The 26,844-nt window shown below is 40.2% G+C and overlaps 1 protein-coding gene across 1 annotated transcript in view; it reads left to right on the top strand.

Moving 5' to 3' along the window:
• pdzd7a (PDZ domain containing 7a) overlaps window positions 1–26,222 on the top strand; it is a 32,455-nt gene extending 6,233 nt beyond the window's left edge. The window contains exons 5-16 of the mRNA XM_079842669.1: window positions 88–264; window positions 371–518; window positions 2,871–2,931; window positions 5,634–6,095; window positions 8,575–8,784; window positions 9,331–9,506; window positions 10,775–10,866; window positions 10,998–11,089; window positions 11,341–11,412; window positions 14,056–14,631; window positions 15,636–15,736; window positions 23,392–26,222. Coding sequence (XP_079698795.1) covers window positions 88–264; window positions 371–518; window positions 2,871–2,931; window positions 5,634–6,095; window positions 8,575–8,784; window positions 9,331–9,506; window positions 10,775–10,866; window positions 10,998–11,089; window positions 11,341–11,412; window positions 14,056–14,631; window positions 15,636–15,736; window positions 23,392–23,541 — 2,317 coding nt within the window. The 3' untranslated portion in view covers window positions 23,542–26,222. The remainder of the gene's footprint in view (window positions 1–87; window positions 265–370; window positions 519–2,870; window positions 2,932–5,633; window positions 6,096–8,574; window positions 8,785–9,330; window positions 9,507–10,774; window positions 10,867–10,997; window positions 11,090–11,340; window positions 11,413–14,055; window positions 14,632–15,635; window positions 15,737–23,391) is intronic.
• Window positions 26,223–26,844: the final 622 nt, after the last annotated feature.

The following is a 26,844-nucleotide window of genomic DNA, read 5'->3' as shown; positions in this document are numbered from 1 at the left end:
CGTCTGTTTGTTATCTGTTTTTCTCACCAATGAAAGAGTAGGACAATTCTGTTTGGGCACGTTAGTAATATGAATGTATATATGCAGGGTAGATCTGATCCACCGAAGGATGGTAGTGGAAGAATGTGGTCGCACACCTTCAGAGGCCAGTTCAGATGGAGCGCTGCGGAGAATAGTGCACCTTTATACAACCTCAGATGACTACTGCCTGGGCTTCAACATCCGTGGTGGCAAAGAGTTTGGCCTGGGCATCTATGTCTCAAAGTAAGACATAATGACCAGGCATTTGGGACATACATTTCATGTCTGCAATCTGGATGACAACTGTTTAACTTTATTCATGTGATGGTTTGTTTGATTTTGCGATAAGGCTGGACCCTGGTGGCCTGGCGGAACAAAATGGAATTAAAATGGGGGATCAGATTCTGGCAGCCAATGGAGTGAGTTTCGAGGACATCACACACAGCAATGCAGTAGAAGTGCTAAAGAGTCACACTCACGTGATGCTGACCATCAAGGTGAGAATCTCTCTCTCTCTCTCTCTCTCTCTCTCTCTCTCTCTCTCTCTCTCTCTCTCTCTCTCTCTCTCTCTCTCTCTCTCTCTCTCTCTCTCTCTCTCTCTCTCATTTATAAGTCTTACTTTGTGTGCAGTAGCGTTCGGCTGTTTTTTTTTCCCTCTATTAATATTTTAGAATGCATTGAATTGATCAAAAGTGACAGTAAAGACATTGTTACAAAATATTTGAATTTCAAATAAATGCTTTTCATTTTAACTTTAATTTCATCAAAGAATCCTGAACATTCCGCAACATATTAAGCAGCACAACTGTTTCCAACATTGATAATAATAATCAATGTTTCTTGAGCAGCAAGTCAGCATATTTTCTCCAGAACACATTATTACGTGGGAACAATTATTTGACATTATTTCCCATTTATTAATTACCTTTTGCAACCTCCTTTTTGCAAGATAACAGCTCTGAGTCTTCTCTTATAATGCCTGATGAGTTTGATGAGAACACCTGACAAGAGATCAGAGACCATTGGAGATCTATGTTTGCACTTCTTCTCTTCAGTTCAGCCCACTCATTTTCTATAGGGTTCAGGTCAGGGACTGGGATGGCCATTGCAGATGTTTGGTAGGGTTCAGGTCAGGGACCGGGATGGCCATTGCAGATGCTTGGTTTTGTGCTCAGTGACCCATTTTTGTTTTGATTTTGATGTTTGTTTTTGGATTACTGTCCTGTTGGAAGATCCAAACATGGCCCATTATAAGATTTCTAGCACAGGCTGTCAGGTGTTGATTTTTATCTGTTGGTATTTGATCGAATCCACAATGCCAGGTATCTGAACAAGATGTCCAGGACCTCTGGCAGAAAATTAGGCCCACAGCATTAAAGATACAGCAGAGTATTTCATTTTACACATGGGGTACTTTTTTTATCCCTGTGGGCACCAAACCATATTAAGTGTTTGCTGCCATTTAACAATGCAGATTTATTTTTTACAGCCATCTTTGATCATATTTAACAAGGGGGCAAACACTTTTTCACACCACTGTATAGATAGATAGATAGATAGATAGATAGATAGATAGATAGATAGATAGATAGATAGATGGATGGATGGATGGATGGATGGATGGATGGATGGATGGATGGATGGATGGATGGATGGATGGATGGATGGATGGATGGATGGATGGATGGATGGATGGATGGATGGATGGATGGATGGATGGATGGATGGATGGATGGATGGATGGATGGATGGATGGATGGATAGATAGATAGATAGATAGATAGATAGATAGATAGATAGATAGATAGATAGATAGATAGATAGATAGATAGATAGATAGATAGATAGATAGATAGATAGATAGATAGATAGATAGATAGATAGATAGATAGATAGATAGATAGATAGATAGATAGATAGATATTACAAAATATTTAAGAATAAAATCGAGAAATAATGTAATGTCATATATCAGTGATGCAGAATCTTCTGATGTTCTATCTGTGGAAAACTTATAAAACATCTTAGTTCATCAAGACAAATGATTTCCAAAGTGCTGTGGCATATTAATTGCCACCACAGCATGTTAAACAACACAGCCTCTTATTGCGTCTGGGAGTGAGAAAGCATAGCAAAGCAGACAGCTGGCATTTAGCCGTCACATTCCTGGTTGCTCGCTTTACTCAGGCAGAGCTCAGGTTCCACCTGTGAAAAACAGCCAGCGGGTGTGCATTATTCACCAGGCCTTAGGGATCAAGTTATAATCAGCAGAAAGCCTCGTTTTATGGCCTTTTCTCATTGCCCCCACGGCAAGGCTCTATCAAACCTACTGCGGCGCTATAAGTATATAGGGCTGCTAAATGCCTGCTTTGTTAGCTATTGATGCCACTTCGTGGTGGTAAGTGTGAGCTCTGCTGGTGATAAATGAAGTGACAATGTGAGAAAATGTCAGATAAGGATCAACACAAAAGGAGAAAGGGATGTGTTTAAACTGTGCTGCAGTCTGTTTGAATCCAGCTCCTGTATGATATCTGTCCTCGTGACTTATCTTCCTACAAGGCAAGTGAGGCTGCCACCTACCATCATCTTAATGGTGTTCAAGTTTGTTTATGCTTCTTAAGAAAAAACGTACCCATAGCGAGGTCAGCGTACTCCTTGGGCATCAAAAATGAGGTCATGAGGTCTTGTCTAGTGGAAAATGCAGTTTTTAAGTAATTTTTAGGCTGTTTGCATGTATTTTGCACAATGCATTATATCCAACACAGGACATTTGAACTTGTATGCAATGCAATTAAGGCTGTATATCCTTTTCTGACTGTGATTATGTCTTGTGTAATATCCTGTCATAGGAGGCTGGCCGATATCCTGCTTACAAGGAGATGGTGGCAGAGTACAGTTGGCTTAATAAACGTATGTAAACTTTACCCTCCAAACCTGACTATTTAATATCTACATATATTAAAGATATGTTGCATGCCTTGTGTGACCCACTCATTTGCACTCCATTTTATGTTAGAAACACAATTTTCAAAATTAAATTGATGGTGTGCCCTGGGATGGTCCATCTCCAGATTAAAACTGAAAACCAACCGGCCACATGTCAAGCCAGATTTTTCATTGCCCATTTTCCATTTAATATGGATGCCGGTGTATGAAAATAGCCCCGGATTAGACCGTAATGTTCACTTTCAGATAAATCATCTGGGATTGTGCATATTGCATCAGGGTGATTCAGAGATATTTAGGTTGCAGGACAGAAGCTCATGTAATTCTGCTCCATATTAAACACCAGTGACATTGATATGATGTTCATTCAAATGCAAAAGTGCATCGGGACTTTCTTTAATATTTATGTGGCTTTTAGACTACCTACCAACCTACCTCCAAAGCTGCCTGAAAAACTGTGCAAGTGCATTACCCCTTTAACAGAAGTTAAGTGATACATACATTCTATTATTATTTTTGAAAGCATTCTCACTTTACAGCATGTAGCTTTGCAGGTAGGTTTCTTCAAGTGTCTTGGAGAAGTTGCACAATTCTTCTGTATTTAGTCTCAGTTTTATTCTGTTTCTTCAGACAGACTTGATGATGGTGAGATCAGATCATACCAGCTGTTGTCAGATTCCTTGTGCATACAAAAATCTCACTGGATTATTACAATTAATGGCAAAATGAATGTTTGGAATTGTAAACTGATATTTCCTGCTGATACACTACAGCAAAATACAACCCCAAATCAGAAAAAGTTGGGACAGTATGGAAAATGCAAAAAAAAAGAAAAAAAAGAAATGATTTCTAAATTTACTTTGACTTGTATTTCACTGCAGACAATATGAACAAAAAATATTTCATGTTTTGTCTGGTCAACTTCATGTAATTTGTAAATATGCATCCTTTCCTGTCATTCAGACCTGCAACACATTTAAAAAAAAGTTGGGACAGTAAAGCATTTACCACTTTGTAATGTTGCCATTCCTTTTCACAACACTTAAAAGACGTTTAGGGACTGAAGACACCAAGTGATGAAGTGTTTCAGGTGTAATTTTGTCCCATTCTTCCTGCAAACAAGTCTTAAGGTGGGCAACAGTATGGGGTCTTCGTTGTCGCATTTTGCGCTTCAAAATGTGCCACACATTCTCTATTGGAGACAGGTCGAGACTGCAGGCAGGCCAGTCAAGTACCCGTACCCTCTTCCTCCGCAGCCAGGACTTTGTAATGTGTGCAGAATGTGTGTCATGTCTTGTTGAAATATGCATAGACGTCCCTGGAAAAGATGTCTTCTTGAAGGCAGCATATTATGCTCCAAAATCACTATGTACTTTTCAGCATTAATGGTGCCTTCACAGAAGTGCAAGTTACCTTTGCCAAGGGCACTGACACAACCCCATACCATGACAGATCCTGGCTTTTGGACTTGTTGCTGGTAACAGTCTGGATGATCCTTTTCTTCTTTGGTCCGGAGCACACGGCGTCCATTCCTGCCAAAAAATACCTGAAATACTGATTCATCTGACCACAGTACACATTTCCACTGTGTGATGGTAAATCCCAGATGCCTCCGAGCCCAGAGAAGTCGACGGCGCTTCTGGCCACTGTTAACATAGGGCTTCCTTTTGGCACAGTACAGTTTTAACTGGCATTTGTGGATGTAACTACGTATTGTGGTACTTGACAAAGGTTTGCCAAAGTAGTCCTGAGCCCATGTGGTGATATCGCTTATAGATGAATGACGAGTCTTGATGCAGTGCCGCCTGAGGGATCGGAGATCACAGTTGTTCAGCTTAGGCTTGCGCCCTTGTCCTTTACGCACTGAAATTCCTCCAGATTCCTTGAATCTTTTAATTATGTTATGCACTGTTGAATGTGAAATATCCAAATCTCTTCCTATCTTTCTTTGAGGAACATTGTTTTTAAACATTTCAATAATTTTCTCACGTATTTGTTGGCAAACTGGCGATCCTCTGCCCATCTTTGCTCCTAAAGGATTAGACCTTTCTTGGATGCTGCTTTTGTACCAAATCATAATTACAATCACCTGTTGACATCACCTGTTTCAAATCACATCATTATTTAACCATTTTACCTCATTACTAGCCCTAAATTGCTCCTGTCCCAACTTTTTTTGAAATGTGTTGCAGGTCTGATTGACAGGAAATGATGCATATTTACAAATGACATGAAGTTGACCAGACAACTTTTTTTGCGTTTTCCATACTGTCCCAACCTTTTCTGATTTGGGGTTGTATATAAATAGGCTAAATGGCTTAAAACTATTTATTTTATGTGCCTTTTGCACAGTACTGTATACTATGTACTGTATGTTACCAGTTTTTTTCCAGTGTAAGGCAAGATAAAGTGTTGGCCTGAAGAAAATAAAACCTTTTAACAACTTTGTGGTTATATGTAAGATGGTCATTTTGATGGCAGACCCTTTTCCCCCATCAATAACTGTGTAACTTAATTATCAAAGATACAAATAATTGTGTTTGTATTGAAGATACATGGAAGCTGTGTGCTAAAATGGGCATGACTGGTGTTGTACTGTAATGTACATGTGTAATGAAGTGAACAACTTAAAATATTACATTAAAGTCTCTTTTTTTCCCTTTTAGTATCTAATGGCGGTCAGCCCTCTTCCTCCCAGGGTTCAGACTCTTACTCCTCCACTTCCTCTCTATCTTCCGGAACGCCGGTCAGCTCTCTCAGCGGCCTCTCGCAGGTCATGTTCCCTCCTGCTTTCGGCTCAGAGATGGTGGATGTCTGTATCTCCACCGAGGACCGATCACGCCGCCCTAGCTCTGAACGGATAGAGACAGCCATGCAGACCGACCCACAGGAGCTTGACACCACATCAAGATCTAGTAGGGTCATAACCACAGAAACCAGCCGAACTGTTGGCGAAACTGTCCTGTTGAAAGACACCGCGATCCGGAGTGGGACCAGCCACTCTCGGACAAGGACCTTCTCTGCTGGGGATAAAGAGACTCTGGAATCCCCTAAAACAGCAGTCCTCATGGCTCTCAGCAAGCCTCGCAAACCCATCCGCCGATCCCAGAGTCACATCACTGTGTCAGGTACAGTAAGGCTGTTTTGAAGAGATTAAAAAAAGTGTCAGAAGGATGTGAATCAAAATGCTGAGAGCTACTCAAGGCCGTCCTCTGTTTGTGTCTCTGATGTAATATCTCTAACTCATATCTCAGTTGTAGCGCCCGGGCCCAAGGTCACAACCAGATCAGTGATGAGGATCTTGGGTTATTTGATACACACACCATGCTGTGGAAGCTCTGCTCGGAATAGAAAATGCATTGTCGAAAACCAGCAATTGACCTTTAGAGCCACGCTGCTGCGTCTGTTTGTCAAATATATAGCAGTGTGCTGCCATTGTATCTCTGCATTTAAATGAAGTTGGTGGAATGCATAATACATCAGCATTACTGCATGGGATCTCCCCGTGAAAGATTAACGGTTCAGACTGGAGAATCTGATTCCATGAGAAATGTACGCTCAAAATCCATACAGCAAAGTGTATATCATCCTGTTTTATTTGCCAGGCTTAATACCGCACACTGAGATAAATGACTGGAGGTTTTGTGGCCTTTAACAAATACATTCAATCACAACTTAACATAACAGGCGCTTCTTGGGAGAATCTTACTGAATCATGTCTAGGTCGTATTTCATTTCCCATATCAAAAATAAATAAATAAGAATTAAAGACTATTTTAGCACTATTAGCTTTTTTGCATGACTTTTATGCTCCGTTCTACGGATCCCGGTATAACCAGGGAACATTGCAAGTAAAAAAATAACATGGCCATTTTAAGAAGTTGTTCCCATGACTTATTAAAAACACACACAAATTAAATAGGATTGTAATCCATCCATAAATTATGAACCATCACTTCCAACTGAACCAATTCTTATATCTTGTTTTCCCCCCACATGTGATGTGTTGGGCCCTGTAATTTTCATTAATGTATCTGGATGAGATTGACATTTACAAATGTGGTAACACTTTACAATAAGGTTGTATTAGTTAACATTAGTTAATGCATTAGTTAACATGAACTAAACATGAACAACACCTCGGTTCAGCATATGTTAATCTTTGTTAACGTTAGTTAATAAAAATGCAGCTGTTCATGGTTTGTTCATGTTAGTTCACAGTGCATTAACTAATGTTAACAAGATTTTAATAATGCATTAGTAAATGTTGAAATGAACATTAACAAAGATAAAGAAATGCTTCACAAGTGCAGTTCATTATTAGTTCATGTTAACTAATGTAGTTAACTAATGTTAACTAATGAACATTATTGTAAAGTGTTACCAAAAATGTATTGAAAAAAGGTAACACTTTATTTCGACAGTCCACTTTAGACATTCTACGAACTATATGTAACTTTGCAACTACATGTCAACTAGCAGTCATTAGAGTATTAGTAGATTTTCCGCTTAAAGGGTTAGTTCAACCAAAAATGAAAATTCTGTCATTAATTACTCACCCTCATGTCGTTCGACACCCGTAAGACCTCCATTCATATTAGGAACACAAATTAAGATATTTTAGTTGAAAGCTGATGGCTGAGAAAGGCTTCAGATAGGCCTCCATTGGTATTCAGTACATTTACACTCCCAAGACCCATAAAAGGCACTTAAAACGTCGTTACAAAGTCCATCTCACCACAGTGGCTCTACAATAATCTTACGATGCGATGACAATAGTTTTTGTGCGCAAAAAAAATCAAAATAACACCTTTATCCAACTTGTTATTGTCTTCCGTGTATGCCTCGAATATGAACGGAGGTCTTACGGGTGTCGAACGACATGAGGGTGAGTAATTAATGACAGAATTTTCATTTTTGGGTGAACTAACCCTTTAATATCTGCTAAACACTCCCCGAACAGACATTCTACTGACTGTAAGTAACTTTGCAAGTGCATGTCAACTTATTTTACTAACCCTAACATATCAACCTTTTAATACTCCGATGAGAGTTAGTTGACATTTAGTTGCAAATTAATGAGAGTTAGATGATATGTAGTGGAAAAAGTTAAAAAGTTACTTGAAACTATTTTGATGTGTAAATACTATGCAGTTGAAACACCTCACATGATAGCAATAATAAATGGCCTTAAAATATGCAAAAAAAAAATGTTCTAATGAAATCTGAATCAATATTAAAATTTTGTATGGAAATTACCCCAAAATGTAATTGAAAGGCTTTGTAAGTACTGTATTCAGCAGGGTTTTTTTCCCAACTAAACCATTTCTAGTGCTATACTGATCTTGCCCTCGAGTGACCTGGGGTTAAGTGCACTGCTCGAGGGCACAGTAGCAATGAAACAGGATTGAGATCTCAGTAACTCTCCAATTTCTGGGTCACCATGGTTCAGGATTGAACTTGCAAACTTTGCTACCTATTACACTTGCATTTTATCACTTTAGTGCTTTCCATATGTTTATTTATTCAACATAGTTAAAATTGCTAATTTAACTCCCTTGCCTGGAGGTCTTTTTTTTTACACGTTTCTGTTTAAATGTTAATCAGAGGACAAGCAGAAGAAAAGAAAACATCAGAAGGACAAGGTAGACAAGGAGGAGGGAAGCACCCTGCAGCGCTCCAAAACCTTTGTCAGCTTGCTCTTTAAAAGTGGACGCAGGAGGGAAAGGTCATCTTCTAGAGACAGGAAGGACACCGGGACAGGGGACGGACACAGAGGAAGATCCAAATCCCCGAAGCATTTAGATAACGAACCGGGTGAGTCCACATTTGGTTTAACAGACTTTGATGAGGACCATGTTCTGTGGATACCATTGCTGAGGAATAGCTGAGACCAAGGGCCGAGCCGGATATTTGCATTTGAAAAGCCAGAAAGCAGTATAATAAGTTTTAAAAGAGGCTAAATCAGAGAGCTGCGTTACTGTATGCGGATCTGCAGTAATTCCCTTGGAGTGGCCTTGAGTCTGACCCCCGTGGTTTTGCTGAGCTAATGATGGATTGCATAGCTGTCTCCTATACAGTGCCTACTGCAGCAACACACAGAGACAGACTTAGAAACGCATTGAAAATTCAAGATAATCACAGCTTGTCAGCCGGTGAGATTTGTCAATTCAAAACGCAATTAATAAAGCATAGTGGTCTTTTTGTAATGTTGTAACCTACAATATAGTGGACATATTTGTAGTTAGTTACATAAAATAGACTGTTATGTTTATGAATGCAGCTAATAAGATCAGGCAGAATTTACCAGACCTTTAATTGCGGTCAGAGCTTGTAGACTGACTGTAGCACTTGTGTCCTCAGGTAAAGAGCGAGGTCGATCCATAATTAACCTGTTGAGTTCTCCCAGAGAAACTCGTGCGGGTATTAGGGAGCACAGCGCCATCCCCAGCCCGGAGACCATGGCCATGTTGGAGGACATGGCTCACAAGCTGCTCAATGACGATGAAGTGGCTGCTGTCATGAGACACTGTAAAAGGGTGAGTCAGCTATATGTCTGCTGAGTTGGAAAATATGACTTTATACAGATAATTTTTCATGTTCCAAATTTTTCTGACAAATCAATGTGGCTGCCGGTCATGCTTATGTAATCGGTCTTACTCGTCCCTCTCCAAATGGGATTCGAACCGGGGTCTCCAGTGTGGGAGTTGGCCGCGCTAACAAGGATGTTAAAGACCGCAGCCGCTAGCATGCCTCTTGAGGCCAGGGGAGTGAGGTTTGCACATACAGCTCTTACTAGCCTATGTCTGTTACACTCACCCCCCTAAACCGCACTCCCATCCGGGTCACAGCACCACATGTAACCTACCAGACCTGCTCTGAGCAGGATTTGAACCGGTTTCTCTGGCGTGGGAGGTGGGAATGGGCATCGGAAGCAAAAAAAATGTTGGTGGGTTCTCTCTCAAATTTTTTTTACTGGAGTACATATATACCGCCTTGTTTACTAAACGTCTGGTTGGGCCAGACAAAAGTACGGAAATCACCAAAGTATTTAGAGCGGCAATAGTGTAGGGGTAAGACGCATGGCAGAAAGTTTTGACGCAAATCGACCCAAGGTTCAAATCTGCCTTTTGCCGAACTCGCTCTACTCCCTTTTCCCTTATCAAATCGGAAAGGCATTAATTTTCAATAAAAATGAAGAAAATATTAGAAAACTGGCGTCTAACATGTGTTTAATAATAAGTGTTTATCAGTTAGGGGTAGGTTAACAGACATGTGCTGAATTAGAGACGATAAAAGTGAGTGGGTCCAATATCATTAGTCGTAAAAAGTGGGTGGGTCTTGTCCCACCGCTGGAGGTGGGCGCTAACAAGGTCGCAAAAGACTGTAGACGCTAACATCACACACAGGTTTACATGCACAGCTCTTACTGGCCTACGTCCATTACACTTACAAAATTTGAATTTGCCTTGCCATTTATGATTTAGATCAAATGTTCCAGATCATCCAAGCTCTACAATTAACAGTCCCACACTTAGTCACTACACACAGAGATAAATGCAGGTGTTATCCTGATAATGCTCTTGAAATACTAGCAGACATTAGCTGAGGTTCAGAATTGCTGAGTAGTACTTTATTGACAGCATGTGAGCCCTAAATTGCAAGAAGGCTTCATGCTTTAGACAAATTTGGTGAGATTTAGACTGTCTGATCCCAGTGCTTGTGATTAGTACACATTATCTGGACTAAATCGCTGACTCCAAAAGTTCACAATGTAACTAGGGCATCTCCTCTACCTGTTCTTTAGTTTCTGGTTGAGCGTGTGGTTGAGGATCTGGTGCGCCCCCTGCTGGCCATCTTGGACAAGCCTGAAAAGCTTCTGCTGCTGAGGGAGATCAGGTGAGGAGTGTTACAATGTCAGCCTATGTAATACTTCACTCACATAACTCCTGCATGTATTTACACCATTCGTGCAGTCACTTGCTTTGTGTGCAATGGTTGCATCTAACATCTAACTTTCTTTTATGCAGAATGATCATCCCTCCCACAGATCTGGGCCGTTTTGACAGTATGGTTTTGCCCTTTGAGCTTGAAGCCTATGACATACTAAAAAGCCGTTCTGGTAGGAAAACGTTTCACTTGAAACTTTAGCTTTTTAAATTTTAGCTGCCATATTTGAGTAGTACTTATACACAAGCAGTCAAAAGTTTAGACACCTACTCATTCTGTAGCAATAATGTTTCCCATATTTTAGAGTAATTAAATAAATAATTTGTTTTGTAAAGAAAATCTTAAGTAGACACACACACACACTCATATATATGTTCAATCTGAATCCTGTGTGGTGAATGTGAACTGTTTATGTTTTTTCAGCGAGGTCTCCTGTCCTGCGTTCTCCTCGTCATGGTGGGACACCTCGTCGTCATCTGATAACGCCCATCCCAGGTAACATCCCTGCTGATGTGAACTAGAATGTCCCATTCTTTCTTCTCTCTCTTGTTTTCACTGCTGAGTCATCTCCTTAGATTGATCCTAATAGGAAATTATATAGACACAAACTCTCCTCTGTACCAGCCATTTCATATCCTGAAATGAATGTCTGTCCTTATCTACTTAAACACATACATATACTACACATTTCCTGTTGCTGATATTTAAACCGCACCCACATACACACACAGTCCCTTGTTACTGTACCCTACCATCACTTTTTGATAATGAGTGTGAAGTTTTGATCATTTTAAGCTGCCATTTGGAACACACATGCATCATTTGTGTCATCAACATGCATCAGTTTTATTGCCAAATAGCCTGCGTGTTTCTTTCTGCTGCTGCTGACACTGCATGACCTCATGACCTCTAACCTAGGGGCGCACAGTACCGGCTGTGATTGCGCACAGTGTCGGGCTGCATGTGCCTCTGACTTTTGAATGGAAGTCGTTTCTAAAATGCAAGAAAGACGCCTTGCATTGTTTAACCTTCAAGCGTCCACCCACGCAGGTCTGAGGCTTAATGCAGCCCCTTTGTACCGTCCACAGAGGAGTAATTCAAAACTCTCTGTGCTAGAGGCCCCTGAAATCTGAGTGAGATGTGCGTGTATGCAACGCCACACCGCTGCTTACTCAATGGATATGAATGTGTGATTGTCGTTCACATTTCTGGATGAAAGGGAAAGTGTGTGTGTGAGGTTTTGTAACATCTGCACTGATTTAAGGAGATGCAAATGAACCTGAATGCTGCTGAACCATTTGTACACATGTTTGTGGGAGGAGGAACTTGTGTATGAACGTGATGAATTCTTTTATTCTGAAATATTGTATATATCTATAAATTTGCTTGTCTGTGGTGGTACAATGATGATATCAGATGACAACACCATGTACCTTGGTATCTGTCAGCCCCCAAAAATATTTTGACATTTTAGCCACACTTAAATATGTAGATGTCACAATTATTTAAAGGGTTAGTTCACCCAAAAATGAAGTTTCTTCCATTAATAACTCACCCCAATGTTGTTCCACACCCGTAAGACTTCCGTTCATCCTCGGTACACAGTTTAAGATATTCTAGATTTAGTCCGAGGGCTTTCAGTCCTTTGAATGTAAGTGTATGCACACTTTGCTGTCCACGTGGTAATGAAAACATCATCAAAGTAGTCCATATGTAACATAATTTGGTTAGTTAGACTCTTTTGAAGCGTCGACAATACATTTTGGTCCAAAAATAACAAAAACTAAGACTTTATTAAGCATTGTCTTCTCTTCCGGCTTTGTTTGAATCCGCGTTCACGACGCCACAGTGACACTGCTGACGTAAGACGCTGTGACGTGTTATCTGGTGCGACAGAGCTTCGTTTGTAGTCTGAGGGAGACGCACGCTGTAAACAAGCTGTTCTACATTGTTTGTATTGCAAAATTTTTTTTTAAATGGTGCGTAAGTGTGCATGTCCCGGATGCCCTAATCGCCAAAGATAACCAGATAACACGTCACAGCGTCTTACGTCAGCAGCGTCACTGTGGCGTCGTGAACACGGATTCAAACAAAGCCGGAAGAGAAGACAATGCTTAATAAAGTCTTAGTTTTTGTTATTTTTGGACCAAAATGTATTGTCGACGCTTCAAAAGAGTCTAACTAACCAAATTATGTCACATATGGACTACTTTGATGATGTTTTCATTACCTTTCTGGACGTGGACAGCAAAGTGTGCATACTCTTACATTCAAAGGACTGAAAGCCCTCGGACTAAATCTAAAATATCTTAAACTGTGTTCCGAGGATGAACGGAGGTCTTACGGGTGTGGAACAACATTGGGGTGAGTCATTAATGGAAGAAATTTCATTTTTGGGTGAACTAACCCTTTAATCATATGTCCGTTAAGTTTCATTTTCATTGACTTTTAGGCCACGTCCACATGGAGGCGCGTTTAGCTGTATACGTAAAAAAATTGTATCGTACAGCTTTTCGTCCAGACGGATCCGGCGTTTTGGGAGCCTGAAACCGGTATTTTTTGAAACCGGGTCCCAGAGTGGATAAATCTGAAACCGACACCCTTGCGTTTTCGTGTGTACAGCCAATCCGTATATTTTGTGAAATGGTGATGTCATCACACCACGTCCTGCACGGTAAAGACTAGAAGGGATACAGCTATGGCCACTGGGCATGCGCACATCAATACTGTAATTTAATTACTGTATTTGCATTATTGTAAGGGTAGGGTTGGGGTAGGTGTAGGCTTGATATAACACATTTATTTATTGTTATTTTATCGTGAAATTTTGTCTCACTTCCGACCGTTGCTGTACCCCTTCTAGCCGTAACTTTCTTAAGAACTGTGACAGTATAAATGTAATTATCTTATATCACAAAATAGATTACACTTTTCAAGAAAAATATGAACAATTACATTTAGATGTATTAAATAACTATATTAATATGTCCAAACAACCATGGCATTACCATTTACCATACACATTTAATTAAATAAATCAATAAATTAATGAATTAATTAAAATAACTTGTTATATATTTGTAACTGGTATAAGTGTGTGAGAAATGGTTTTAAATATCCTCTTGTATCTTCTCATAGATTACAGGGGTGGATTCCACCTTCAGCCGGTGCAGGATCTGGAGAGAGAACGGCATCTCGTTGAAGATATGGAACGATTGCGTTTGGCAGGTTTACCGACTGGACGACTTCCTCCTCCTCGGGCTTTCACACCTCTCTTGGATGTACCGGTGGATACCTACATCACAGGCTCACTCCGTAATCACTCCTTGAGCCCAGCTCGGTCCGTATGGCCACACTCAGAGTCCCCTCACAGCACTGAACGCCATGGACGCTCCCCTCAGAGAAGAGACAACGGTTTCCCCCAGACATCACACCATGACTCTTTATCCAGCAGGGGTGATTCTGTCCCAGAGCGAGGGAGATCCCCTCATAGGAATGGACATAGAATGAAAACGGACAAATCTCAGAATGGTAAAGAGGTCAAATATACCGTAATGAGTGCACGTCATCGGAGCAGGACACCATTGACCCAGGTGTTTACACCCAGCTCAGATCAGGACTGGAAAGAACCACTCAACGGACACTCAGAAAGCCCACCAGAGCAGGAGTATGAACTAACCGCGGTTTCTATCTCTAAGACCAAACAGTCCCTGGGTGAGTTACTTGGAGTCACTGTTTCTTCGCTATATGTTTCTCAAATGAACTAGATTTATATTTATATATTTTGTAAAAAAAAATGCAATTTGCCCATGCAAATGTTCCCGCCACAATGCTAGGGTGTTTTGGGGGTTGCCAGGTTATGCTTTTTTTTTTTTTTTTTTATCTTGTTCCTATGTGGTTTATATGGTGTTCTGGGTGGTTGCTAGGTGGTTTCTTACTGGCCCAAGTTCCCAGACTCAAGTCTCTGTTATATTCTGATCTATAGACATGGTTTGAGTCCCTCCTTCATTGTGAGTCATGACATTTTTATCATTCACCAGGCATAAATTATAAGTTTGATCACTTAGAAATGTAATCCCTTCCCAGAAGGCCAATTTGAGATGTCTTTTATGTCGGTTATGTAAACAATGCTGGATGACTTATGTATTAATTTAATACTTAGGGTTAGGGGTTTGTTCAGATCTCTAATTCTGAGTAATAGTATGACTAAAGCCTATTAATACAGTAGATTTGCAAAGCATGTGATTCATTCTGGACACACAATGCCCTTGTGTACACTGACAGAATTCAATTCTTTGTGGAAATAGTTCCACTTTGTGGAAAAGTTTTTATAATCACTGTTAAATTAGAATTTAAGAAGAGATTCTCCCTCTCCCTTCGTCTTCTCTCCTCACCTGAAGATGGCAGTGAATTGCCCAGTGCAAAAAGTAACCCAACAGTAATACAGTGCACTCCCTTTTTCAGAAGGTCTATAATAGAGGCTCAACTGGCGGACATCTGTTTAGTTTGAACTGTAATCAGAATCTGTTACTTTTACGGAACAATCATAAGCTCAGTTTTTTTTACATGCATCAAAGTAAACAGTATAAACAATACAAGAACTTCTTATATTTAGATGGATTGATAATACACGGTTTATTTCATGCACATTCTTAAGAGAACTGAAGTCAATGGTTAACATTTGACTGGCTAGATGATTCATACTCTTCTTTACGCAGGAATAAGCATCTCAGGTGGCATTGAGTCAAAGGTGCAACCAATGGTGAAGATAGAGAAGATCTTTCCAGGAGGAGCGGCCTCTACCAATGATGTTCTGAAGGTAACTGATCCTCCTCATATAGCCTCAGCTACAGTACGCTAAGTAGTGTAGTCGAGACCAGTTATGAGATTGAGACAAGGAGAGGGTTGAGTGTGACTTTAAGACCAAGACCAGAAGAGGGTCAAGTTCACATGTTTCCAAGTCCAAGACCATTAAAATATATATGGGTTATAATTCAGACTGGGAAGCACATGGACTTGATTTGGACTTGACCCTTCCTCTTGTCACTGGTCTTGATTCAGACATGAATGAGCTGGTCTCGACTACAACATGGACGGAACAATCTTCAGTCTTTTTTTGTGTGCTTCGCTTAATGACACGCATCCAAAGGAGATATAGCACAGACCCTTATGATACCGTCTGCTTGATTCTGTCATTTTTGTGTGGATCCATTTGGGATTTTACCTCAGCACTATATCAGCAACGTTTCTGTTCAGGTTCAGGTGTTAGTGAGAATGACATGACCTGACAATGTCATTTCGATAGAATGTAACAATCATTTTGTTTTCTCCCTCTGATTATTTTGTTGTTAGTCATTTAGCATATACTTTATTAATACATATAGTATACATTTAATCATTATTTATCTTTCAGAGCCAGACTTTTAACTATTAGTTATAGTTAAATAGTTTGCCATAGTTTGAACTGGTATATCTGAAATCAGATAAACACAGGAACATGTTCCCAAGTGGAGGTGCGCTCAAGTGTAAAAATAGGGCACAGTGTACTGAAATGTGAAAATATGAAATTTTCCGTACTGGTCAGTATCTCATCTACTTGCAACTAAGTGTCTCAAACTTTTTCAACACTTGAATATCTTTCTATGCCATTGCTGCGAATAATGTATGAGGATATTGCTGGTAGCACTATTTGATGAATAGTGTGTTTGACTCTTGATCATTATTAGGAGGGTCTGGTAATGATCAGCCTTGTAATTCCTGTTGATGATTTCTTGTTATAACTAGCACTCACATACTTTAGCTGAGTGCACCGCGGAGGCATTTTTATATGCTTAAGTGGCACAAATCATTCATCTTTGATGAATTATATCAGCCAGGCCAGGAAATTTAATATTTGAGTCCACTACTTCTTTTTTAGATAGCTTTCTGCACACATGCTGTACATCTCTGCTGAAGAGACCAGCTTGGTCCAGGCTGGTTTATTCTGGTTATTTCTAGTTTGGTGCTGGACTTGCTGGTAGATCAACCCGTTTTTTTTTTTTTTTTTTTCTCTTGATGAAGTTGGTTGATCAAGCATGAAGCTGGTTGTCATGCTGGTCTTTTCATGTCTAACAATTAGGGATGTGCCCGAAGCCGAATACTATGTTTGGAAAGGAAATGACTCATTCTCCTAAAGGGACATGGTGATGGAAAAATGTATTTCACTGCTTTTGCATTCTCTCACAATTATATAGTTGGATTATTATATTGTGTGTAAAATGCGGGCATCAGGGTTTTGAAATCGCTTGAATGCATGCTCGCTTTTTACTTTCGTTTTCCAATTTGCCACCACACATACTCTTTGTATAGGGAGTGGCGGTACTGACCACACAATTTACAAGATACGATATTTGTCAATGACACTCAAGATCGGTTACACACCAAATCCTCAGACATTGTCCTGTCAGTCATCTCTCTTTACTATCTTACTATTTATCTATGATGTAACCGACTACCACAGCAAGCCTAATCATGTCCCTTTAGGGGCTAAATACGTTATTAATTTTCCATGCCTTTCCGAATTGGGTGCACATCCCTACTAAAAAACATCAAGGGTTGCATTGCATCTGTACTAAGTGAGGCAGAATAAAGGATAAAGGTCAACGCAGCTGAGGGCACAATACCAATGGCACCTCTGTGACCTCGCATGCAAAGTTAAAACCCTGGAATCCCATGTGTGCGTATGTTTGTGTATTTGTCAAGAGAAAACGTATCCTTGTCGATCACAGCCTATCAGGTGACAGCACTTCCCTGGCCTGCTCTGAGAGGCTTGTGTTGCCACACTCCGGAGATCTGGTGTCAGGCTCAAAACCCTTCAGTTGCCAAGAACATCCACTCATCTCTGGCCTCCACCTGGGCTTGGTGTGAAAGACTAATGGGTATTTCCATTCATTCCAAAGACTGGCTAATTCACATTCCACTCAATTCACTTGTTGTCACACCCTGAAGCCGCGAGAGGTTCTTCTAAGCGGCTATCTTCACTGCAGCTCTGCAGATTATCAGGCCTGCAGAGGAAAGTGCGGAGTGCCCTGTTGACATACTTCCTGTTCCTGTTGTCTAACTGATAACTGCATTATCTGAGCGGCAAGTATGCTCCAGTGGTATGGAGGTCATGTTTCTGTCACACATTGTCTGCAGTCACGTCCCTCTTATCAAAGGTTGTTGACACGCATGGCAGACGGAGGTCAGGTGTTGTGTATGTGTTGGGGCTCCACAGAGTCTGCTCATTCAGCTCATCTGTAATTAGTCCAGCACTTTTTCATCTCGATTATAGTCTGTTGTTTTCTTCTTAACAGTCATTCTTCAGCTTATAAATACAGAGGACAGTTTAATAACAGATTTAACATTTCAACATTTTCTGAAGAAAATTGGGATGTTTTGCCTGTGCAAAACTTGCCACCAGCGAGTTGAGAACTTTGCATGTTTTGGGGGCCTGAAAACACAAACTTTGGAAAACGAGATTCAAAGTGCAAGTTTTTGAAAACTATAAATCGTCTCCGTGTAAGCTATAAAAATATGAATTTGTGAAAACGGTGACATCATGCACATGTATATTACGTGTTCAGTCTGTAGACGCATAGTGTTTAACAAAGTGACATTGCCAACTACTGGCCTGGCAGCAGAATAGCCTACAACGTTTTTAGTTTTTGCGGATCCGTGTGAACGAGGATCGTTTTGACAGCATTGTCGTCTGTATGTAAGGAAAACACAAGGGAAAACTTTTCAGTCTTTAGTACATCGTTGTTGTGAGTGCTCTTGCAGTGTTGCCATTTCCACATTTTTTGGGCTTGTTGTTTAAGCTTGGCCCATAAAGCGATCGATTCAAGTGAACAGGTGAGGGTCATCTTGTTTTCAGCATAAAGCATTTGGATTTATAATTTTGGTTTATTGTGGGCTTGTTCTTGTTAGCTGTTTTTCTAGCAACATGAATGAGTCAAGGCCCGTCCCGCTTTCCCTGTTATTTTTTTGGCACCGCCCATACAGAAGAGAGACACTTCTCTGATGCACATCAACAACTAGTTTTTCTGTTCGGTTCCGTACACGATGCATAGAAAGTTTGTAGAATGGGGTTGTCACTCCTGTAACTGAACTGTGTGTGTGCAGAATGGGAATAAGCACTAAAAGGTGAATTGACAACCGAAATTAGCTGCATTATGTACGAGACATATGTGGCTACTAGAGTTATTCTCAGTGGTTGCTTACTGGCCGGAGTAAAAAGAGCCCACCCTTAAGTTGCTCTAATATTCTGGTCCTGTGACTCAGGTGCCTCTATTACTTTTCTAAGCAGTTAAACAAGATAAAACAAAAGATCTCCTCAAGCAACATGATTTAAGATATCCATACTGTAGGTCTGTAGCTGGGTGCAGGATGTTACAGTATTTTGCATCAAAATTCACAATGGGCAATTTGGCGGAATTAAAAGTTTAACACTCAAAAGACAGATTCATTATTTTTGGCTTCAAGAAAAAAATAATGATTTAGTGCTTCTCTAAATCTCAGGACATGGTGATGATGACGACATATATTACCAAGTTTGATTTTAATACCCAAAGCATTGCTTACAAATGAAACAACAATCCGCACTCACTTATATCTTCTTAATACATTTTTCTTATGATGCAACAAAGGACGTATGGATCATTCCGACATTTTGCCAGTCAGCCTTCATCGGTGAATAAAACAATACTTCCCCCAGAAATCTTTAAAACAGCGCGAGTCCAATGATCACCAGGTGGAGACTTTCATCACAGGTGTTTCTCATTACAAGTGTTTCCAATCACCAATTTGCAATCAATTGAGTCACACACACACACACACACACACACACACGCACACGCACACGCACACGCACACACACACACACACACACACACACACACACACACACACACACACACACACACACACACACACAAAATAAACAACATACACTCACCTAAAGGATTATTGGGAACAACTGTTCAATTTCTCATTAATGCAATTATCTAATCAACCAATCACATGGCAGTTGCTTCAATGCATTTAGGGGTGTGGTCCTGGTCAAGACAATCTCCTGAACTCCAAACTGAATGTCAGAATGGGAAAGAAAGGTGATTTAAGCAATTTTGAGCGTTGCATGGTTGTTGGTGCCAGACGGGCCGCTCTGAGTATTTCACAATCTGCTCAGTTACTGGGATTTTCACGCACAATCATTTCTAGGGTTTACAAAGAATGGTGTGAAAAGGGAAAAACATCCAGTATGCGTCAGTCCTGTGGGCGAAAATGCCTTGTTGATGCTAGAGGTCAGAGGAGAATGGGCCGACTGATTCAAGCTGATAGAAAAGCAACTTTGACTGAAATAACCACTCGTTACAACCGAGGTATGCAGCAAAGCATTTGTGAAGCCACAACACGCACAACCTTGAGGCGGATGGGCAACAACAGCAGAAGACCCCACCGGGTACCACTCATCTCCACTACAAATAGGAAAAAGAGGCTACAATTTGCACGAGCTCACCAAAATTGGACAGTTGAAGACTGGAAAAATGTTGCCTGGTCTGATGAGTCTCGATTTCTGTTGAGACATTCAGATGGTAGAGTCAGAATTTGGCGTAAACAGAATGAGAACATGGATCCATCATGCCTTGTTACCACTGTGCAGGCTGGTGGTGGTGGTGTAATGGTGTGGGGGATGTTTTCTTGGCACACTTTAGGCCCCTTAGTGCCAATTGGGCATCGTTTAAATGCCACGGCCTACCTGAGCATTGTTTCTGACCATGTCCATCCCTTTATGACCACCATGTACCCATCCTCTGATGGCTACTTCCAGCAGGATAATGCACCATGTCACAAAGCTCGAATCATTTCAAATTGGTTTCTTGAACATGACAATGAGTTCACTGTACTAAAATGGCCCCCACAGTCACCAGATCTCAACCCAATAGAGCATCTTTGGGATGTGGTGGAACGGGAGCTTCGTGCCCTGGATGTGCATCCCACAAATCTCCATCAACTGCAAGATGCTATCCTATCAATATGGGCCAACATTTCTAAAGAATGCTTTCAGCACCTTGTTGAATCAATGCCACGTAGAATTGAGGCAGTTCTGAAGGCGAAAGGGGGTCAAACACAGTATTAGTATGGTGTTCCTCATAATCCTTTAGGTGAGTGTACATCAATATATCAACAAACCACAAAATGTTCAACTATTACAACACATACAAATCATAAATTTAAGATGCAAAATATTACTACATCCTTCAATCCAGAAAATACTAAATAAAATGGAAGACGATTCGACACATCAGGCCCAAAGCCGTTCATAAATCCATATCGCCATCCAATTTCACAATACAAAAAATTATTTCAATATAGATGTGACATTAAAAAAAAATATATAATGTAAACAAGACATCGATTCTAATTAGAGAAAACAAGAAAGGTCAAAATCTTCATTAAGACCCAGCGGAGACTTTAATTAATACATCCAGTAAGCTTCTTGTTATAAAATTTCCACCTCTTCTAGAATTTGTTACTTTTTCAATATCAGTACAAGTTAAATCTTTAATTTCGCAATTATGGTCCAGAAAAAATGTCTAGCAATTGGCGAATTGAGATCACATCTCCTAATCGCAAAGCATTACAAGGATACCATCTCAATTCCTCTTCAACGTCTACCACTGTCAGATATATGCATTACATGCAAATGATAAGATGCATAAAACATTTGCAAGTAACTTTTTGATCAGCACTGTCTGACCCAAATTTGTGATTTGGAAAGAATTTCTAATATTTTCAGATTTTAAATCTTCAATTTAGCTGAAGGAGTGCTAAGCACATTGATTTCTACTCCTCGCTGAGTCATCCTCTCTCTCTCTCTCTCTCTCTCTCTCTCTCTCTCTCTCTCTCTCTCTCTCTCTCTCTCTCTCTCTCTCTCTCTCTCTCTCTCTCTCTCTCTCTCTCTCTCTCTCTCTTCACACACACAGTGAATTACACTCCTATCCACTGATAAATGACTCCGCTTGTCCTCTGTAAGCATAGAATGCTTTGGTGATTTGTTTTTAGTCAAAAAGGCAGATGGCATACAGAAAAGACTGATGATGTCCCTGTGGTCTCCCTAATGTAAGTGCTATTTGAAGGGGAATGTCAGCTTAAACAAATCTTAGGCCTCTAAATGGCCATAAAGGGACAAACAGACTAAGTATAATGTTTTGAAATGCACTTCATAATGCCGCTTAAGTAGTTCTACTTTAGGGTTCACTTACCAAAGCTGGAATAACCTTAGTGTAAAATGATGTGCTATATTGTAAGCATTGTGTAACTTTAATGTTCATGTAAATTGATGTTATCAAGCCATTTTACATTCTTAATGTGACATTTTGAAGTGAAATATGATATTTTATAACATGATATAAAACTGGGCATTACATACATTACTAAAATTAAAATTTTCTCCCCTTCATGTCATTCCAAACCTGTATGACTTTCTTCTGTAAATCACAAATGAAGCTGTTTCGTTTGTTTCACGAAAGAAAGTTGCTCTACAGATTTAGAGCAACATGAGGGTGAGTAAACGATGACAGAATTTTTATGAACTATTCCTTTAGTTTTTTGTGTGAAATATCCCTTTAAGAACAAGGTTCATTTAAACAGGAACTCTAGTGTTCCAAATGGAATCTGTGCAAATTTTTTGATGGAAAATCATATTTAAACATTGGGTACACTCTTAACTGCAAGCTTTATTAGTTTAGCCAAAATAATACATCTTTTCCATTTTTGTTTTTGTGAGAACCCACAGAGAGATATAATGTCTCTATAAGGGGACAATAGTGTTTGTTCTGACTGATGGAGATGAAAACAGACCCTAACCACTAAGGATGAGTGTAGAGAGAGTTCAGCAAACAGGTGCATCCTGGTAAGAGATCGTGACTGAGGAAATGTGCCTACTTTGAACTAAACGTGCATTTGTGAGCTCAGCTGCACTTTGTACTTTTTTCCTGGCAGGAAAGACATAATTCCAAAGAAACACTCCTGCATCTGTGAGAGTGTTTAACTTTTGGGCTATGCACACCTAGAAATGGTGTATATAATTTGGTCCTGCTTGACTGTTCCCCCTTTTGACCTGAAAGTCCCAAACATCTGTGCTTCTGGCCTGCCAGTGGTTACAATCAGAGAGAAAAACATCCATTTCTGAAGTATAAGCTGATGTCATTCACTGGCAGAGCTTTGACACACATACACAGAGTCTGAAGCAGACCAGATGAGATCATTCACAGGTATTAACGAAGGAGAACAAAGGAAATGAGAGGCATCCTGTGCCTGCAGCGTCTGCTTTTTCCTGCCATTCAGACAGCGCTCTGTCTGCGCTCTACCAGGAATACTCAGGGATGTGTCAGAAAAACAGACATCTGCATTAATGATCAAGTCTTACATCTGAGTTTTTCTGTTTGTGTGTAGGCTGGATTCGAGCTGGTGTCAGTAGATGGAGAGTCCCTCCACGGTGTCACACATCAGCACGCGGTGGATGCCATACGGAGGGCTTTCAGTAACAAGGCCAAAGATCCAATGGAGTTCATCGTCAAAGTTCCCAAGAACCCAAGAGACTGACTGAAAGCAGCCTGATACCAAATGTGTCTGCGTTAAAGGCCCTGATATACTCACGGCAAAGTTCTTTTTCATTTTTCACTCAGGCCCTGTTTACACTTGGTATTAAGATGCGTTTTGGTCGATCGGATCACAAGTGGACGATGCTAAATACAGGTGTAAACGGGGTCTAAAACGTTTTGAGTGGACACTTACCACCACTTCCAGAGGTAGTCGAAAACGCTTTCGTAGTGTAAACGCTCAGCGCAAAAGACCGCCTACTCTCCACAGCCAAACGGGATTTAAACAAGTTTGGTTTGAAAACAAACAAAAAAAGGACACACCACAATGTTCTTTCACCATTCCTGATTTCTAACATGTACTCACAGCATTTGATGTGGTATTGTGGATATCAGAGCAGAAACGAAAGCTGCTGCTCTGTGTTTTTCCTCTGTCGTCTCCGTGCGCATTCATATGTAAATTGCGCAAGCTTATTTTGTCCATTAGATCAAAAGATCTGAAAAAATACATACATTTACCCGCCCATAGACCTTCCACTTAAAGAAATCAGGACAGAATTGGTTGAAAGTGGACAAAAGAGACAGTGAGAAAACAGCAGTTTAAAGGGTTACTTCAGTAGTATCAGTTATATCAGTAGAAATCTGGTAGTATATTCAAATTATCGTACTTTCCCCCCCTCATGTCCCCCTGAGACGAGAGAATTATGCATTTTATTTCTGGAAAAAATCCTCCGATGACACAAATATCGTCATTTTGCGTCATCTGAGGATTTTCGGCCAGAGCCTAGAGACTACAGCCAGTAGTAGGAGCTAGTTCCGCATGTTATCAACCCACCCACAGGGGAGGGATCTCACTCACAGAATATAAATGCGCACGGCCGCTCGGCTCCGGCATTCATAACGAAGCGGTGCGGAGCAAAGTGAGTGTTTCAACTTTTCAATGAATTCCTATGAAAGTTAAGCTTCCATAGGCATGATCTGAAAACGGACACGCGTCGTGAATGACTGCCGCGCTTACCTCAGCTCTTCGCTCTCGTGATGAATGAAATCTGACTCCTGCTGCGTCTGTGCCGTGACTTTCGTTCGGCTCACACACACTTTATTGAAAAGACACGTTCAGTTTTTAATTGTAGCGTCTATTCTCTAACTGAACTAAATTATTTTATTACTATGAAAATCAAAACGACAGTGGGGGTGGTGTCATGGTGGGCAAGTGATAACCAATAGCCATGGCTTTGGGAGTGGCCTCGCAGGGCAGCGAAGCAAGTGCATTCTGGGAGTTGTTGTCTTTCATCCACATGAGACAAAAATACATTTTCTGTCTTTTCTCAGTCTAGAAGGCACCAAACTCAAAAATAACTTCACATTTCTACTACATAAATGACCCAGTTTAAATACACATTCATCTTTCCAGCGCTGAAGTACCCCTTTAAGAAAGCATTTGATCATAGCGATGTGGATATGTTTGCACAAGCTCTACCATTTGGAACTCCAGTCAAGTCACGCCACATTTATTTATAGCACTTTATGCAATAGATTGCTTTAAAGCAAGCAGCTTCACAGTATTAAACTCAGAAAAGTGTTACTTTCTATTAGAATCACAACTTCAATTTCTGCTATAAAGCCACTCTTCAGTATGTTTTTACTCGATGGCCTGTCACTGAAAACAAGAAATGGACCAGAGAAGATTTCCATGTCAAAGAAGGCGGAGCCACAGAGCCACACCTACCTATTATGTAATCGCCACGGACCAATGGAAACTTTTCCGGAGAATTCACTTTGGCAAGCTGTTTCAAACTCCAGAAACAAAATCCAAACAAACTTCGGTTTTGGCCTGATTTTGTTTGAAATTGCGTCACACCGGTTCGTTATTTGATTTCGCTAGAAGTATATTGGGGCCTTGATGCTGCTGGGTATAAACAAAGGGTACATGCTTGGTTTGGAAGAGAAATCATTCCATCATGTTCAGAGGGGGTTGAGGCAGACCCCTGAGAAAGAATTCAAAAATGGGCTTCCACAGAGTGCTATTGGCCATTCACAGATGCTGACCTTTTCCCTTCCTTTGTTAAAAGTTATTCGCTTTTGAATCTATTCCTTTTCTTTTTCGGATATATTCTGATTACATAAATTCTAATAAAACAGTCATAACATGTCACTTCCACATCTAAAGGAAACCCTGTATAAACATGAGATATTGTGGGTTTCTATTTTTGGGTGCGGTTTAAGCCGGAGCGCACTGGCATGAGATGCTGATAATCATAATTCATATCACTACCCACCCAGGCTACGGTCTCCACAGTCATGCCTGAAAGAGATTACACACAACTACCGTATGGATTGAGATTGAGATTAGGTCTTATTTTTTCTTTTAAATTGCTGGTTTGGTTTAGTGAATGTCTGGGGGATTATTACAAATGAAGATCCCTGTCTCACTTTACATCCTGTGCTCTAAGTTAATGTCTATTTTTGGCAATTAATGCGCACACTTGCATTTTTATATTTGTGCCTTAATGCTGCACATATGGACGGTGCAATTGAAATATAAATGTTGTGATGATTGTAGGATCAGTGTTATATACTGAACATTTTACTCTGTAAGCATATACAAAGCATCTGGTCTGCATTTTTGCAATTCGTTTTATTACAAAAGGCATTGTGTGATTATAAATAAAAAAAGTTCAATATTGCCGGTTTCCATTGTGTAAGCTCCTTTGATTCTGAATCTGACATGGAATTATACTGCACAATTGACTAAAACTACATAATGTAACTTTTGACCCTCTAGCGGTTGAAGCATTAAACTACAAGTTACTTGCGGAGGAACATTGTTTTGATGATTGAGTTGTTATAACGAAAGAAAGATGAGTATGAAAAATGTTTAATGAGCAGGGTAGTAACTTATGCTGTTTAGTTTAACATTACAAACGCGCTGGGAAATGCTGACCGTTAACATTGATTGTTATGATTGTTGATCATATTGTTATGATTGTTGATCATATCAGACAAAGTAAAACAATTAATACTATTAGGCTATAACTTCGCTAGAAGGCTATTTATAGGCAAATCGAGCACAGTAGCAACTGGTTTGGAGGAAGGTATTGTTACCGACTTAATGTTTGGTGAACCCAGTCATTGCCCAGCAAATGCGATGATATGCAAACTGAAACTGAAATATTTCTGAAAAGCCAAACCGGTGTGGATTTGTGTTTTATTACGAGCACTGTCACTTTCCTTTTTGTCTGCAGTCTTTTCGGTTTAAGGATAAATAGTTGCCTTTAAAGTGGGCAGTCCGTAAGTTTTTCCTCTT

Source organism: Gobio gobio (assembly GCF_949357685.1).
Source record: "Gobio gobio genome assembly, chromosome: 18".
Classification (NCBI taxonomy): domain Eukaryota; kingdom Metazoa; phylum Chordata; class Actinopteri; order Cypriniformes; family Gobionidae; genus Gobio; species Gobio gobio.
This window is presented reverse-complemented; position numbering and strand designations above follow the sequence as displayed.